General features: G+C 51.9%; 1 protein-coding gene across 6 annotated transcripts in view; it reads left to right on the top strand.

The window, feature by feature from the left end:
- The window catches only part of PPP1R12B (protein phosphatase 1 regulatory subunit 12B), a 128,009-nt gene extending 115,370 nt beyond the window's left edge, over positions 1–12,639 (top strand). For all 6 annotated transcript variants that reach the window (XM_055820035.1, XM_055820036.1, XM_055820034.1 and 3 more), the window contains one exon: positions 9,235–12,639. In XM_055820035.1, the coding sequence (XP_055676010.1) occupies positions 9,235–9,321 (87 nt within the window). In that variant the 3' untranslated portion in view covers positions 9,322–12,639. The remainder of the gene's footprint in view (positions 1–9,234) is intronic.
- Positions 12,640–14,230: the final 1,591 nt, after the last annotated feature.

Raw genomic sequence — 14,230 nt, 5'->3', positions numbered from 1 at the left:
TGGCATCGGTGAGTTTCAGTGTGCTGATCCTCTGTGCTCTGAATAGCCTGCAGCCCGAGTTAAGCCGCTGCGGTTCTCTCCAGACGGGTAAGAAGACAAAGCTGGCTTTTGAGATCACGCACACTAGCCAGGAAAAAACACAGAGTGATTGTATTCCTGTACTCCCTTCCTAAAGCATGTTACTGGAAGGCTGTGTCAGTAAGTCAGCCTGGAATAGTTTTCAGCAAAGAGGAATTTGCTTCCCAATGAAATGTGCAGCATGGCTTGCTGTCACGAGACATCCGCCACCGACCGCTCCTTTGCGTTCCCTCTCTCGTGGCATTGCTTCCAAGGATGGTTCTCCTGCCGTGGCTGGGATGCCCTGCGATCACGGGGCTGGCGGGGAGCACAGCAGAGGGGAGGCAGTGTGTTGTGCCGCCTCAGTACACCTAAAACTTCACAGAGGTTTTGCAGCGTGACAGCATTTTACGCTAGATGTGAATGCTCACAGTACAGGATGCCCCCATGTGCCGTGCCCTGCGCTTTCGTTCCCTTTGAGCATGACCCAGGTGGGACCAAGCTGCTTTAAGGAGGGACCCCGTCCGAGGATCTCCCGGCACGGGGCACTGATGGAAGCGATTTCCTGCCACCCTGGAGGAGGCTCCAACTTTATGTTTCTGTTTGAAGCTTCATCTGTTAACGGAGCGTACATCTTCGAGAGGACCTGTTGGCTGGTGCTGCATCTTCTAGCGCAATAAGCAGCAGAATGATTTGGTGGCATCTTACTGTAAACACTCTCTTGTTCTCTCACAGAAGAGAAAATAAGTGTGGATATGCTAGCCAGAAGGGGAAGGAGAAAGGGTTGAACATGCCTAAATTCCAGATTCTTTGATCACTGAACAGGTAGCAACCTTTAACTCCAGAGAGACTTTCCTGTAATTAGAGAAACATGGCCTCCAAGAAAAAATGCAGACGGTAGCAGATCGTGTTGTTTCTTCAGCTATGCAGATCGCTCTGCAAACCAGCTCAGTCCGTGGAGTAAAAAGACAAATTGGTGTCCTCTAGTGGCCTGTCGGTTTTGAAACATTTATGTTGGTTCAGAAAGCAATTAATGAGGGAAGGTGCCTGTAGGAGCGGTTGGATGGAGCCAGAGCACCTCTGGCTCAGGTAGTCTGGAGCTGCAGGCTGATGGAAGCCAGGATGGGGCAGAAGGAGAAGCACTGCTAGAAGTTTGACATGTTCTTGTATTGCCATGAGAGACGTGCCAGAGGCATGAGCTAAAGGAGCCTGTGGTCTAACTGAAAATAAGCCATCAGGTCCTCAAGAGTGGTACTTACTCTTTGCTCTCTGCTGTGTTCTGGCTGCAGCGAACAACCAAAGGGGCTATATGTTAGTAGAACATATAGAAAGGAAAATTGAAAGTATCTCTTCTAAGATGCTGCTATGTTTCCACTGGTTTTTGCGGAAGCTCCAGCATGTGGTGAGTACCTGAGTGCACTGTGGCGTGTCTTTTTTGACACTCAGTAAAAAGAAGTATGAAGTCTCTGAAGATGCAAACGTTGAACTGGACATGTCCATAAGGAAAGCAGACTTTTGTGTCCACTTGCATCATGCCTTAAAGCGGGAGAGTCAGCCCAGGAGTGTTTGCCTAGAATGAGATAACCTCCACAGAGCATCTGTGTTAATCCCTGGTGTGGAAGTTGAGCCAGGAAAACAAATTATTAATTCTGCTTAGACTTTCATTCCTGCTTCTTGCGCTAGCTGAATAACTGTCGAGCAGAATCAGAAGGAATAAGCAACTTCAGCAAATCCACCAGTGTCCTTTAATGTGGAGAGCAGCAAGGGGAAACAGCCTGGCATGCCAGGTTATTAGGGCTCAGGTGATGCTGTGGGTTTGGGGATTCCTCCCGCCAGTCTCTGAGCTGAACCAGCCCTGCGTGACTGACATCCAGCCTTTTGCTCCCGAGGTGTCTGGTGTCCTGGCCAGGGCTTTCCTCTTCTTGCAGCTGACTTCTTAGGAAGTGGAGGCACAGCAGTGGTCACAGGACAGGCCTGGGTTTCTGTGACAGGAATGCTTTGTGCTTCAGCCTGTGCTTGAGGTGTGAGCTTGGTTCCTTTCATGAGTTTAACCCCTGCTAACGAAGCAATCAAGAAATGGAGAGGAGCAGGACAGACTCTGTAATGTCAAGAACTCCTTGGTGCCAGAGCTGCTCCTGCAGACCTGCTCTTGTGAAGGTGACAGAGTGGTGCAGCGTTTTCCTAAGTGACTGCAGAATTTGACTGGAGATACAGCAACTTGGCTGAGGAAGGAGAAAGAAAATTAGCATTTGCACTGAACTGAATTCAGTGCCAAGTGCCTGAGGTCCCAACTTAACAGCAGTTTCTCTTGAAGGTCACAGAAGCTTCTTTACTCCATAGCAGCACTGCACCTCCTGGCTTTGTACATTTTGCATGCTTTGGGCATTTTTATTTCCCCTAGTGTTGCAGGCACAGAATCCTTTAATTGAAGGCAGGTACAGCTGAACTGAGAAACCTGCTTTCAGAAAGCCAAGTATCAAGCAGAGTGATAAGCAATCGCAGCGGTATCATCCAGATTCTGGTCTTCATCCTTGGCTTCAGTCCCAGTTTCCCAGTCTTTGCTAGATTTCTTAGATAAATAGAAGGCTGTCCTACCTGCAGCACACACACATTTTTACATAAGTGATCCTTTTTATCATCTGTGGCATCATGCTGAGGCTGAGCTGCAGCTGATAGTGCCATGCTGAGGTTTCGTGCTACGTGGGTATGGAAAAATAAAGGTGGTCTCTAAAACGATTACAATCCTTTCTGTCCTCTGTAGCATGGCACCCTGTTTTACATGTTTGATGTTTTCTGCCAGCCAGGTGCTCAGCTGTGTTCCCTGTGATAAAGCAGTGGATGTTTATTATCCATGGTACCACCAAAAGAGATTATTCTTCCAGTATGAACCATCCTCCGGCAGCTCCTGGGTGTGATTTATCCCAGGACAGACATGCAATGTTTGTCTGTGTCCTCACCGAGCGCGGCAGGTTCGGTGATGGATAGACGGTTGAGATTTGGTGAGAGGGGATCTTGCTGCCGAGGTGTCCCTGGAGCTCTCCCGCAGTTTGTTGGCCATGGCTCTGTCTCAGGACCTGCTGATTTATCCAGTGTCAGAGTTGTGTTGGTGTAGTCCAAGTAGCAGGAGCTGCTTTGTCAGTTGGATGCCCTCAGGGGGGTCGAACCCCATCCTTTGCTGGCTCCCTGCACTCACCTGCCGTGCTTCCACTGGTTTTGCAGGGCTTTTGGACAAGGTGTCTTGATTCCTTAATGGGGAGCAGAGGCAGCTCTTTTGGGTAGTTAAGAGTCGAGCTGATGCATCGGGGCTACACAAAGTGCTTCTCTTATACAGGAACGAGCCCTTGGGCGAAGTGTCCTGGGATGCAGCAGGTCCCTTGCCGAGTGCAGCCAGTTCTGCGCCGTGCAAGTTGGGTGGAAGTTCCTGCAAGTTCTTTGCACCACAGTAGATTTTTCAGTGCTGCTTCTGGTTAAGGACAGAGTGACTTCCCTTTGAGTGCTTTCTGCTAATTAAATGGCAGAAAGGAATCCCCTTCCCAGTAGACCCCTCCCTCTGCCTCCTCTCTGCCGTTGCAAGCTCACAAGAGGACACAGGGAGGAGCACACTGGTTTGCAGAGCTGCTTTGGTTCCGGGCTGCGATTTTTTCACATGAACTTTAAACTGCTCTTCTCACAAATGTTTCCCCTCCTGCCTTTGCCCTGCCCAGCATCTGTGCTTCCTCCACCATGGAGGAAGGTTTCTTGTTGACATGGCCCCACCACCCGATGAGCCGTCGGGAGGAAGCGGGTCGGGATGCTGCTCAGAAAGCAGCTCTGCAGCCCCCAGCGTGGCCTGGCACACACGCGTGGTACAAATGTCCAGCACGTGGTTTCGCTTTAGCATCACCGGGAAAAATGTCCTTGTAGAAATGGGGATGTCTGCATGGCTTTTGCCATTTTCCCGTTTTATCTTCCTCGTTGCATTTTATGTTCTGTATCTCTCTGTTGCCGCTGTACCTGTGCCAGCCCCAGCTTTGGGGCTTGATTTCCACACCATCTTTTGCCCATTTGTTTCTGTTGTAAAACGCTGTGTTTCCATGTGCCTCCTGTGTGAGATGCTGTCAGTCATACTCCTGTAGTTAAAATCAGTGGTTTAAGGTTCTGATTTTTCACCTCTGGAGATCAGAGATAAATGGAGCCCCGTGACAGAGAGAAGTTGAATCTGGGCAGGGATGGCCCCCACGCACCACCACCCCCAGACCCTTTGGCAGGACTGAAGCCTGAGCAGACCCAAGACATCATTCAGGTGCCGCAGGACGAGGGATGCGAGCAGACGCGGTGTGTCTGGGTGATCTGCTGCAGGACAGCGACGCTGTCGGGTGCTTCAGTCTGTGCCTTTACAGTCTTCCGTGAAGCTCCGTTCGCTCCTTGCTGCGCTAGACTGCTTTAGCTTTTAGAGGTACATGAAGAAAAGGAGTTTCAAAGAAGTTCTCAGTTGTCAGCAGTGTTTTCAAAGCCTGTGTAGGGGGTAAGTCCATGGTGATAGTTCTCACAGTAGTTCCTAAGTGCAGGGGCTGTGTGCTACTGGAGCTCACTGGGTAAACTAGGATATAACCAAGAGACGATCTGCTTTGTGGTGGGAAATCCCTTTATCTGACCTTTTTAAAGGCTTTGGGGGCCTCTGGAGAAAGGGATGGTTCCCAGAACATCCTCAATGTGCTGTAAGGCTTTCCCCATATGCATCTGAGCTGCTGCCCATCCAGCACTCGCTGCTACTAATTCGGTTTTTATTCTCTTTTTCCTTTTTTTTTTTTTTTTTTTTTGTCCTTTTACTGCTTGTGGACTAAATTCACATTTCTGTGCCCTTTTGTCTTCGTGGTGTGTTTTCTCTGTACTTTTCTGTCCACTCCTCTCACTCTCTGCAGAATCTCCACCAGCTCAAACAGATTCACACTCTGAGGCAGATGAATGAGCAGCTGCTGGCTGAAAACAGGGCTCTGACCCGGGTCGTAGCCAGACTTTCTCTGCCTGCCAAGCCCTCCGAATCAGAGGAGCTGTAGCTGCTTTCCCTCCGGCTCATCTCGCCTCCCTCTTCCACTCTTCCAGGCAGGTCTCCGCTCCCTTGGCCGGGCTGTTCCGCTCACCTCGTTGCTCTCGAGGGTGTCTGGTGAAGCTTGTGGCTCAAAAGCAGCATGTGCCGAAGGATGCTCCGAAAGCCGAAAGCATGGTGTCACTGCCTGGCTGAGGGCAGGGTTTCGCTGGAGGCTCGGTTCAGTCCTGCCAACATTCACTCTGCTTGGCAGACGATGCTGACCCCGCCGTTTTACTAACCCACCGCATCGAGGGGCTTGCCTGGTCCGTGTGGAGGCCACCACGTGGGAGGGAAGCAGGGTGTGCTCCCCGCCTTGACACCAGGACGTAGGGCTGGGTGGATGGCGCTGAGGTGGCTCCTGAGGAGTGATGGATCAGCTGCTTCCCTCTGGCTTAACGCTGGTAAATGGCTTTGGGGCGGCTTGTCAGTGTGAGCGGGCCAGCCCGCGGCCCCTTCCCCCTTACCTTACCTCAAAGTAGGTCTTTTGTGCTTTACATCTGCTCATAATACAGTTCTTTTTTAATTGGACTTAGTTCAGTGAGAAGCTGGCACCCGGCAAATAAGGTTATCTGAAGTCAGAATGAACAATGTAATATACTTCCAGGGTTGTTATGAAGAGCGCACATTTCAGACGGGAAGGTGGTTTTTAGAAAGCCTGCCACTGGGCAGTCTGCAGGAGGTTTGCTTGGGCACTTGAGCAAAGAGGCCAAGCTCCTTCCCTTGTTTTAAATGGAGATTTTTGAGTCCGAGTTCACAGGCGGCAGCATCCCCGCAGCCTCCTCGGTCTGGCTACAAGGCAGGTGAAGCGACAGGAGCTGGACCAGGTGCGCTTTTCTTTTTTCATCTTCCATTTTAAATTCAGTGCAGAGCAATTAGTGCTAAAATCCAAGGACAAGCCTTCCGTAAGCTTTGCCCTCACACATCATGCAGTTAAATTACATCCTTTCTCACTACTTACATCATGCAGTTAAATTACATCCTTTCTCACTACTTCATTGGTTCGGTGCTAAAATGAAGCTGTAAACTCTTTTTTTCTTAGGGCCCTACCTGTCCTTTGCAGGTGAGTAGGGATATTCAGATCCCTTCAGACATAGCTTTTTTTTTAAAAAAAAGGAAGAAGCAGTATGTTCTCGTGGGCTGGAAGAGACACTAAGGTATAAAAAGATCTATTCTTAGCACACAAATTATATCAAGGATGATTAACCGTAGAAACAAACTAAGCAGGGGAATTGTGGCTTCCCTGTTCCGGGAGCCTCAGCTCAGGACCACGCGTGTATCGCAGGGGCTGGGGGCGGGTGTTCCGTGCGATGTGGCCTGAATTGCGCAGATGGTCAGATAAATGATCTCACCATCTTTCTGGTTTAAATCTGCTTGAACCTGTCAGTGACTCACTCCTTCTCACGAGTGGTGAGTTTAAGTCATTCTCCTTCCCAACGTGCTTTGAGATCTGAGGAGGGAAAATTGAGCAAATCTATTTCCAGACTCGGAGAAAGTGTTTCACAAACTGTAAGTCACCGGCCTCTCCTCTTCTCCTAGGAAATCTTTGCATTATTGCTTCCCGCTGCTAACCCCCGCCTGCTCTGAGGGGTCTCTCGTGCAGGCTGGCTGAGACCTCGGGGGGCTCATCCTCCCCAGTTGCTTAAGGGTTTGCAGTTCACTGCTGGCGTCCGAGCTGGAGAAGACCCCTGTGTCTGCATCGCTGCTGGGGTTTTTTCAACTCTTTTAGTAGCTCTAACACGGGATTTGTTACCTGCACAGGTAAACCTTGTCTCACCAGTCTCTGTAGGCATTGCAGCTATACAGTAATGTCACTGTCTGACAGACTTACCATGCTTTTGCGGCAGTGGTGCTTTACAAAGAATCTCATTTTCCAAAATCCACATAACGTCTGAAGGGCCACTTTCTGCTGTGACACAGGGAACACACAGCACCGCTGCTCGGATCAGCCCCTAGGCCAAAACTCACTTTACACCAACACTGCATCATGGTTGGCTTCGTGGTCCCCTGCAGGCTGCGCCACATCCCTCATTGCCGTTTCCAACGAGACTTTTATACAGCTTCAGTTGCCGGGCCGCTGCATTACCAGCCTGCTTCACATGCAGTTTATTTTACCCGACTTGAGGCTGCTTTGCTCAAAGGGAGGAATACCCTTGGGATGGGAGGAACGAAGTTTTATAAGGTTAATTTTTGGTTTTTGCAAAGCTTCACTGTAAAGTGATGGAGTGGGGTTACAGCTGGGAAACTTCCCAAGAAGCACTTTCTTTACATGTAGTCACACTTGCTCCTTTTTGAATAAATCACCAAAGTTGCACTGCAGCATGTGTGTGAGGCACAGCCACCATCCCAGCTCCCAGCGAGCTGGAGAACCAGGATGGCTGTGGTGGTTGCTCCCTGGTTGCTTCTGGGAACCTGTGACGACTTATCTCTACCAAAGCAAGTGGCAGAACTTGGTATCTCTGCCGTCCTGCAGCGATGGAGGCGCTGATGGCTGCAGGGCTGCCCCAGCAGGGATGCAGGGAGGATGAGCGGCCCACGCGGACCCCAGCAGGTGGCTGAGCGGCCACAGTGCACCGGACTGGGACGGGCAGGCAGCGTGCTCTGCTGCGGGTGTCGGGGGAAGCTCAGGAGGGAACGGAGTGCAGAGGCAGCGAGCGCCCTGCTGATGCTCTGAGCTCCTGAGCACTTGGGTGATGAGCGATGCCTCCCATCTGGCCGTGAGAAATAGGAGTCATGGCTGCTGTTCTGGTGACAGCCCCATCATGGAGCTGTGCCGGTCGCACCACTGCTGGGTCCAGTGAGGGATTTCTGAGCATCGCTAGCTGAAGCTCTGGCCGGCACATCACGTCGTTTTACCTGCCCCCAGTACCTGCCGTGCTGCACTTTCCCCCTTCTCTCTCTCTTGCAGATGCTCCTGTGGAGCGCCCGCTGCCAGCGCCCGCGGGGCCAGCGCTGGGCACACTGGCACGGGCATGGCCCGGCCGGGCTGGGGAAGGAGGGTGGCTCCATGGCAGCGGTGGGAGCTGGCGTCTGCCCCAGCAGCTGCCGCGCTCGGTGGTGGCGGTCGTGGAGGAGCTGCAGATGAGAGGAGCGGGCGGGAGGTTGTGCTCAGAGCTGCAACTCCAGCTTAGGAAGGAGAAGGTTTAGTGGGACTTTTGAATCTGGGGAATTCCTCTAAGGTTCACCATGGCAGACGCTGGGCTCAGACCAGTGCTGATCATGCCTGCGTGTGACACCGCTCCAGCCTGGCTTGTTCCAGCAGGCTGGGGCTGGTGGCCCTGGGTCTGCCAGCACCCACGGTGTGAGTTACACCTTTCGTGTCACCCTGAGCGGACAGCACTGCTTCCAGTGCCCCAGCAGCTGGAGACAGTCCACTGAATGTCATCCCACCTGCAGCGTGGGGAGCAAGGGAAGTCGGGAGGCTTTTTTGCCAAAGAGGAATGCTGCAAAGGTCATGCCGAAGCTATTTCTTCCTCTGTTTGCAATTACAAAGCGATCTGGCTTTTGTCTGTTGTGATGCTTGTTTGAGCTCCAGCATTCAAAACTGAGCACCAAGGAGGTATCTCCGGTGTCGGTGTGTTCTACCAGTCCTCTGTCCATGGCGTGCGCATCTGCACTAAACATCTGGGGGATCCCAAGGAGGTTTGGGTTCATTCCACAGAGATTTTGCAAGGTCCAGTCCCGAGTAAGAATTTCAGACCTTCGTGTTCCCTTCTAGTCCTGGCAAAATGGAAAAAACAAATTGGGAAAACCAGCTTTCTAGTTTACTGCTGAGCCCTAATTAGCCTCTGGGAACAGGTTTGGGAAGAAACAGTTCAGAAATGGTTCCTGCCCTGCCAGCCTGGTGCTGACCCAGTGCTGGGGCCGTGGCATTGCTTCCCACCAGGGGCTTTCCTGGTCCCTGGCTCTCTGCTGTGCTCGAGTCCCCTCTCAACCCCTTCACACCTGACAGCCAGTTTGTAAAAATCCTGGAGATTTTACAGAGAAGCTGCCAGCGTTCAAAGCGTGCTGGGTTGAGGGGCAGCAACATCCATCTGTTCCCGCGGGGCCATGGGCTTTGGGCAGCCAGCGGCACTGAGCCGTGATCCCAACTTGTCTTCGTCTCCCTGCAGATATTGACAGAGCTGAAGTCGGACAACCAGAGGCTGAAGGACGAGAACGGAGCCCTCATTCGTGTCATCAGCAAGCTCTCCAAATAGGAATCCCAAGCGAAGGCAGGATGAGGAGGGGTGCCCTACACGAGCTGCCAACCCCACCACCAAGCCCTACCCCGGCTTTTCCTCCTGTCAAGTACAGCAAGCATTTCAGCCATGGGATCAATCTGTCACATCTGCTTTGCCCTGCCCTTTGCTGTACATTCCCTTTCTGCCCTTATTTCCCCCACAACACACACCCCTGCCATTTTATTATTTTTAATTTAAAGATGTTGTGGTATCTCGGACATTTTATTCAAGGGAGAAGAGAAATGTGAGGACTGGGTTTGAGCTGCCAAAACTTCTGCTTCCAGAAGCCCGGTATTTGGCATTGGACTCCAATCGGAGTAGGTAGCTCCTACTTTAAAAAGGGACGCTTAAAGAACTAATCCAGCACATCCGAGCCCTTTACTGGTGGGAAATGTGAACATGGGCTGGGACTCTGAGGATGTGTGTCAACCCACCCGAGATGTGGGACTCGGGTTAAATTGTGATGCTGTGAAAGCCACAGGGCTGATTTCTGTAACGGGCTGACAGCAGCTGCTTTGCACAGAGACCTTCTCCTTTCGCCCCAGTAGACTGAGTCTCTTATTTAATGTAAGGTTTCAAACCTGTTCAGTAACATCAGCGCTGACTGTCGGTGTCGGACCCCCTATCCCTTGCCCTGCTTTCCCCCCACAGCCTGGGTCATCTGGTATCGTGTTGTATCCTTCCAGGGCTCCTGTCTCAGTAGTCAGTAGCATCTGCTAATTGCATCTGGACTCTCGCTCCTTGGGATAGGATGTGTCACGGATACTTGCCAAGCTTTCTGAAGGACAAGCTTGAACCCCCAGAGATCCTCTGCTGCTTTCACAGGCATACGAGCGTGGATCACCTTGCAGGGAGCTGTGCCCACACCAGAAACCACCCTCCCTGCCCTAACAGCCAGCTGGGACATTTTCCTGCTGTCTCCATGAAGGCAGAGTCCTGCGGAGGAGTCTGGTCTGGTACTGCAGGTACCTTGCTTTGCTTTGCAGCAGGGGGCTGGCCAAGTGGACGGCAGCACTGGCTGGTTTGTAGCGAGAGATGCCAGAGTCCAGTCCCACGCAGCCGGGCGAAGAAGCAGCTGGGTTTTAAGGAAGAGGAGGGTGAAGCAGTGATCACTTGTCCTCCCGCGTGCCCTGGAAAGGTGTGGGTATGCTGGTGTCAGGGACAGCAAGGTACCCTTGGGCATGCTGGTAACTGTATCGCTAGGATGAAAGTCTTTTAATCTGTCAAAAGATAAGCCTTAACCTTGAAGGAAACCTAAAAAAAAACACCCCTCTTTAATGTTACACATACTCAGAACAGTTCAAAATTGTTCTCTCTATGGGCATTTAGACAGTGGCTGCCCTATGTGCTGTGTGATTTTGATGACAGCAGCAGTAACCTGTCATCCAGTCTGTTGAGATTCCCCTTAACAGACTGCTCTTGAAAGATACTTTCCCACTCAGAGACTTCTTGCTGTATCCAAACCGCTTTCCCATTTACATTCTTCCATGATTTTTCCTTCATTTCCTTTGTCCTTTGATTTCCCTGCTCCATCTGGCTGAGAGCTGCAGCCTCAGTCGCTGAACTCGGAGGCTGCCGTGAGGAAGCTCCACCACGTCCCCGCGCAGCTCAGGGTCCCTGCCGGGTTGCTGGGGCTCTTCCCGCTGAGAGAGGGAGATGAGATACTTGAACATGAGCATTAACTCTTGAGCTTGCTCAACGAGGTAACATTTATCTCTGTCAGTCAGTCCTGGGCTTTTTGGAACCTTTTGCTGCTTATTGCTTCAGAAAGTGTGTTTATATTCCTCTCCGCTGGGTTTTTCTCTCTTTTTTTTTTTTCCCCTTGATTCTCCATTTTTCCCTTCCCCTCCCCATCCTGCCTGTTTCCACCTCTCTAGCTCTTCTTGGAGCTGCCAGTTTTTCCCCAGGCAGCTCCACCAGAGGTTCCTCTTCCCCCGCTCCTCGGCCAGCAGAGCTGTTTGTGCACGGCATCATGCCGTTTCTCCTGGTACACTGAGGCCCTTCCTCTGCTGCTGTGCTTTGGGGAGGAAGAGACCAAAGCTGGTAATGGCATCAGGGTTTCCGCAGAGCACTGCCTAAGCCAGGCATCCTTTTTATATTACTTTATTTTAACCCTGCTATATTTAACAGCTTTAAGCCTTGAGATCTGGTCAATGCTTTTTCTGCACACCGTTCCCACTTGGCGCACTCTTTATGTGAGTACTTCTGCAGTTCTTGATGTTTTTTCTCTTGGTGACCCGCGTCTCGCTTCAGGTTTGGGCTCTCTCAGCTCTGTTCAGGGGTCTGGCCCCTTCTGCACCACGCAGTGAAGACACGGCTCCCCTGCTGGGGCTGGTGGGGGGGGACACCACGCTGGTGTGCCGACGCGTGCGTCTCGGGTCGTGCATCCCGGCAGGACAAGGGACAAGATTTCAGACTAAAGCTCCTGTTCTTCTCACGAGGCAGATTCTGGCAGCGTGAAGAAGCCTGCTGTCTGTTTTCGGGAGAGAGTTCGACCCAATCTGACAGGTCCATCCCGCACTGATGTTTTACCCCTTCCCACCAGGACACTCATTGCATTTTATCCTGAGGAACAGTAAGCAAAGGGTGTGGAAGGCTGAGTTCCTCCGCGCGGCACCATGCAAAGCCAAACCACTCTAGGTGAAATGTCTGCTCAGCACTGGATTATCCCCCTGAACTCTGACTAGGGTAGAGGACCCACCAACAGTTTAGTCTCGCTGACTAGCCAAAGCTGTGAGTATTTTGTGATGACGATGCAAACCAAATTCTCGAGAATGAGTTTTTTTGGTCTCACTTAATGCCTGATGTACCCAGTGCACTGAGGAGGTAACGAATAGGACACCTTGCACTCTGCGCTTGGGACGGAGTGCAAAGCAGTTTTTAAAACTGATCCCTATTTGAACCAGAGCATTTGCCAGACGTGATCTCCCTTGGAGAACACAAGCTTTTTTTCTAAGCAATTGCTTGGGGTGAATTCATTTTTATTGCTTGGGGTGAGCCCACCTATTGCGGCTGCGAGTTTGATGATGGCTCTTTGTAAATAAACTCCTTGGAGAAGCAGGACTAGCTTATGAGATGGGGAGAGAATGTATTTTTATGCAACTTTTGAGTGGCCTTTCAAACCCTGAGATGAATGATTTGTTTTACTGGTTGTTGTTATATAGTATTATAAGTATTATGTGTTTGAAAGTTTGGGAATAATATTCACATCTATGATGCTTGTAAACACAACAGTATTTATAAATGAATAAAATAAGAGTTGATAAAATAGAAGAAGCTTTGACTTTGCTTCCATCTTTCTGGAGATGCAGGTTGGGTAGCCTAAAATGCCCTGGTTGTCCAAAAATTTCCATAGCATGACAGTATCAGCCTGTAAAAGCACAGATGCTCTCTGGGTACGTGCCTGCGGTGGCTGCAGCACGAGGAGGGCAGCGGTCCCCTGCCGCCTCTTCGGGGATGGTTCACATGAAGGGCCTGGGGGGGCACATCCCCAAAAGCTGCCCACCGGCTGGGAAGGCGAGGAGGAGGGGTCTCGTCTGGCACCTCTGAGCCATGGTGGGGTTGGGGCCCCCCCCAACCCCGGGTTCAGTTTCGGCCCCTCACTCAGGAGGGACAGTGAGGGGCTGGAGCGTGTCCAGAGCCGGGCAGCGGGGCTGGGGCAGGGGCTGGGGCACAAGCGCTCTGAGGAGCGGCTGGGGGAACTGGGGGGGTTCAGCCTGGAGAGGAGGCGGCTCGGGGGGGCCCTCATGGCTCCCTACAGCTGCCGGCCGGGAGGCTGTAGCGAGGTGGGTATCCATCTCTTCTCCCAAGGAACAAGTGATAGGACGAGAGGAAACGGCCTCAAGTTGCACCAGGGGAGGTTTAGGTTGGACATGAGGAAAAACATCTTCACCGAAAGGGTGGTCAGGCACTGGAGCAGGCTGCCCCGGCTGGGGGTGGAATCACCACCCCTGGAGGTGTTTAAAACATACATAGATGTGGCACCTGGGGACATGGTTTAGTGGTGGCCTTGGCAGTGCTGGGCTCACAGTTGGACTCTATGATCTTAAGGGCCTTTTCCAACCTCAGTGACTGTGATTCCCTGGTGCCAAGCCGTGTTCGCTCTGCTCAGGAGCTTGGGCAGGACAAACCTGTAGCAAAGACACAGACGCTGGTGCTGCATCTTGGAGCCCTTGTCCTTGGTGAGGTTGCTGGAAACTTCTGCATGTTTCAGTCTTCAGAGGTGGTTACTGCAGCTTGAGCTCCCCCCTTGGGGTCAGGGGTGTCCAGCACCTCCACAAGGCAGGGCACAACCTAAACGTGAATATATGGACCAAAATATGTGTTGGGGATGAAGAATTTGGTGGGGACCTTTGATGTCTTCCCACCTTTCCCTGGCGCCTCCATCCCTTCATCATCCCTGGGTTAGCTGCACCCCCACCCCAGCCGCCCAAGTGAGCCCCAGCAGCAAGACCAGAGGGAACTGGGGCTCCTTTCAGCTCGTTTCTTTAATAAGGAGACAGGTATCATTACAAAATAACCATTTAACGATAAGAGACGGAAACGACAGAGTCCACACAAGAGGGAGGGGCTTTAAAAGCAGCTTCCCGCTGGAGCCGAGCGCTGCAGGGGTTGGGACGGGGCAGAGCGGGGCCGGCGCGGGGGTCCTTCACCCAGGAATGGCCGGACCCTGGGTCTTCGAAAGGAGCTGGCTCTTCCCTCCCAGGTTTGGGGAGAAAAAAGAAGAAAGTCCAGCTTGTTGCCAAGCCTCATAGATTGGCTTCCTTTTATCTGCAGGAGACTGAAGCTGAGCATCTCCGTGGCACAGCCAGGTTTGCACCGCGCTGCAGCCCGGAGAGGGGAATGCCGTCTCATCCCAAAACAGGAACCACCCAACTGCACACGG

The sequence above is a fragment of the Falco peregrinus genome, chromosome 16 (genome assembly GCF_023634155.1).
Source record: "Falco peregrinus isolate bFalPer1 chromosome 16, bFalPer1.pri, whole genome shotgun sequence".
Classification (NCBI taxonomy): domain Eukaryota; kingdom Metazoa; phylum Chordata; class Aves; order Falconiformes; family Falconidae; genus Falco; species Falco peregrinus.
The sequence above is the reverse complement of the archived record's forward strand: the minus strand, read 5'-3'. Positions and strand labels throughout refer to the sequence as shown.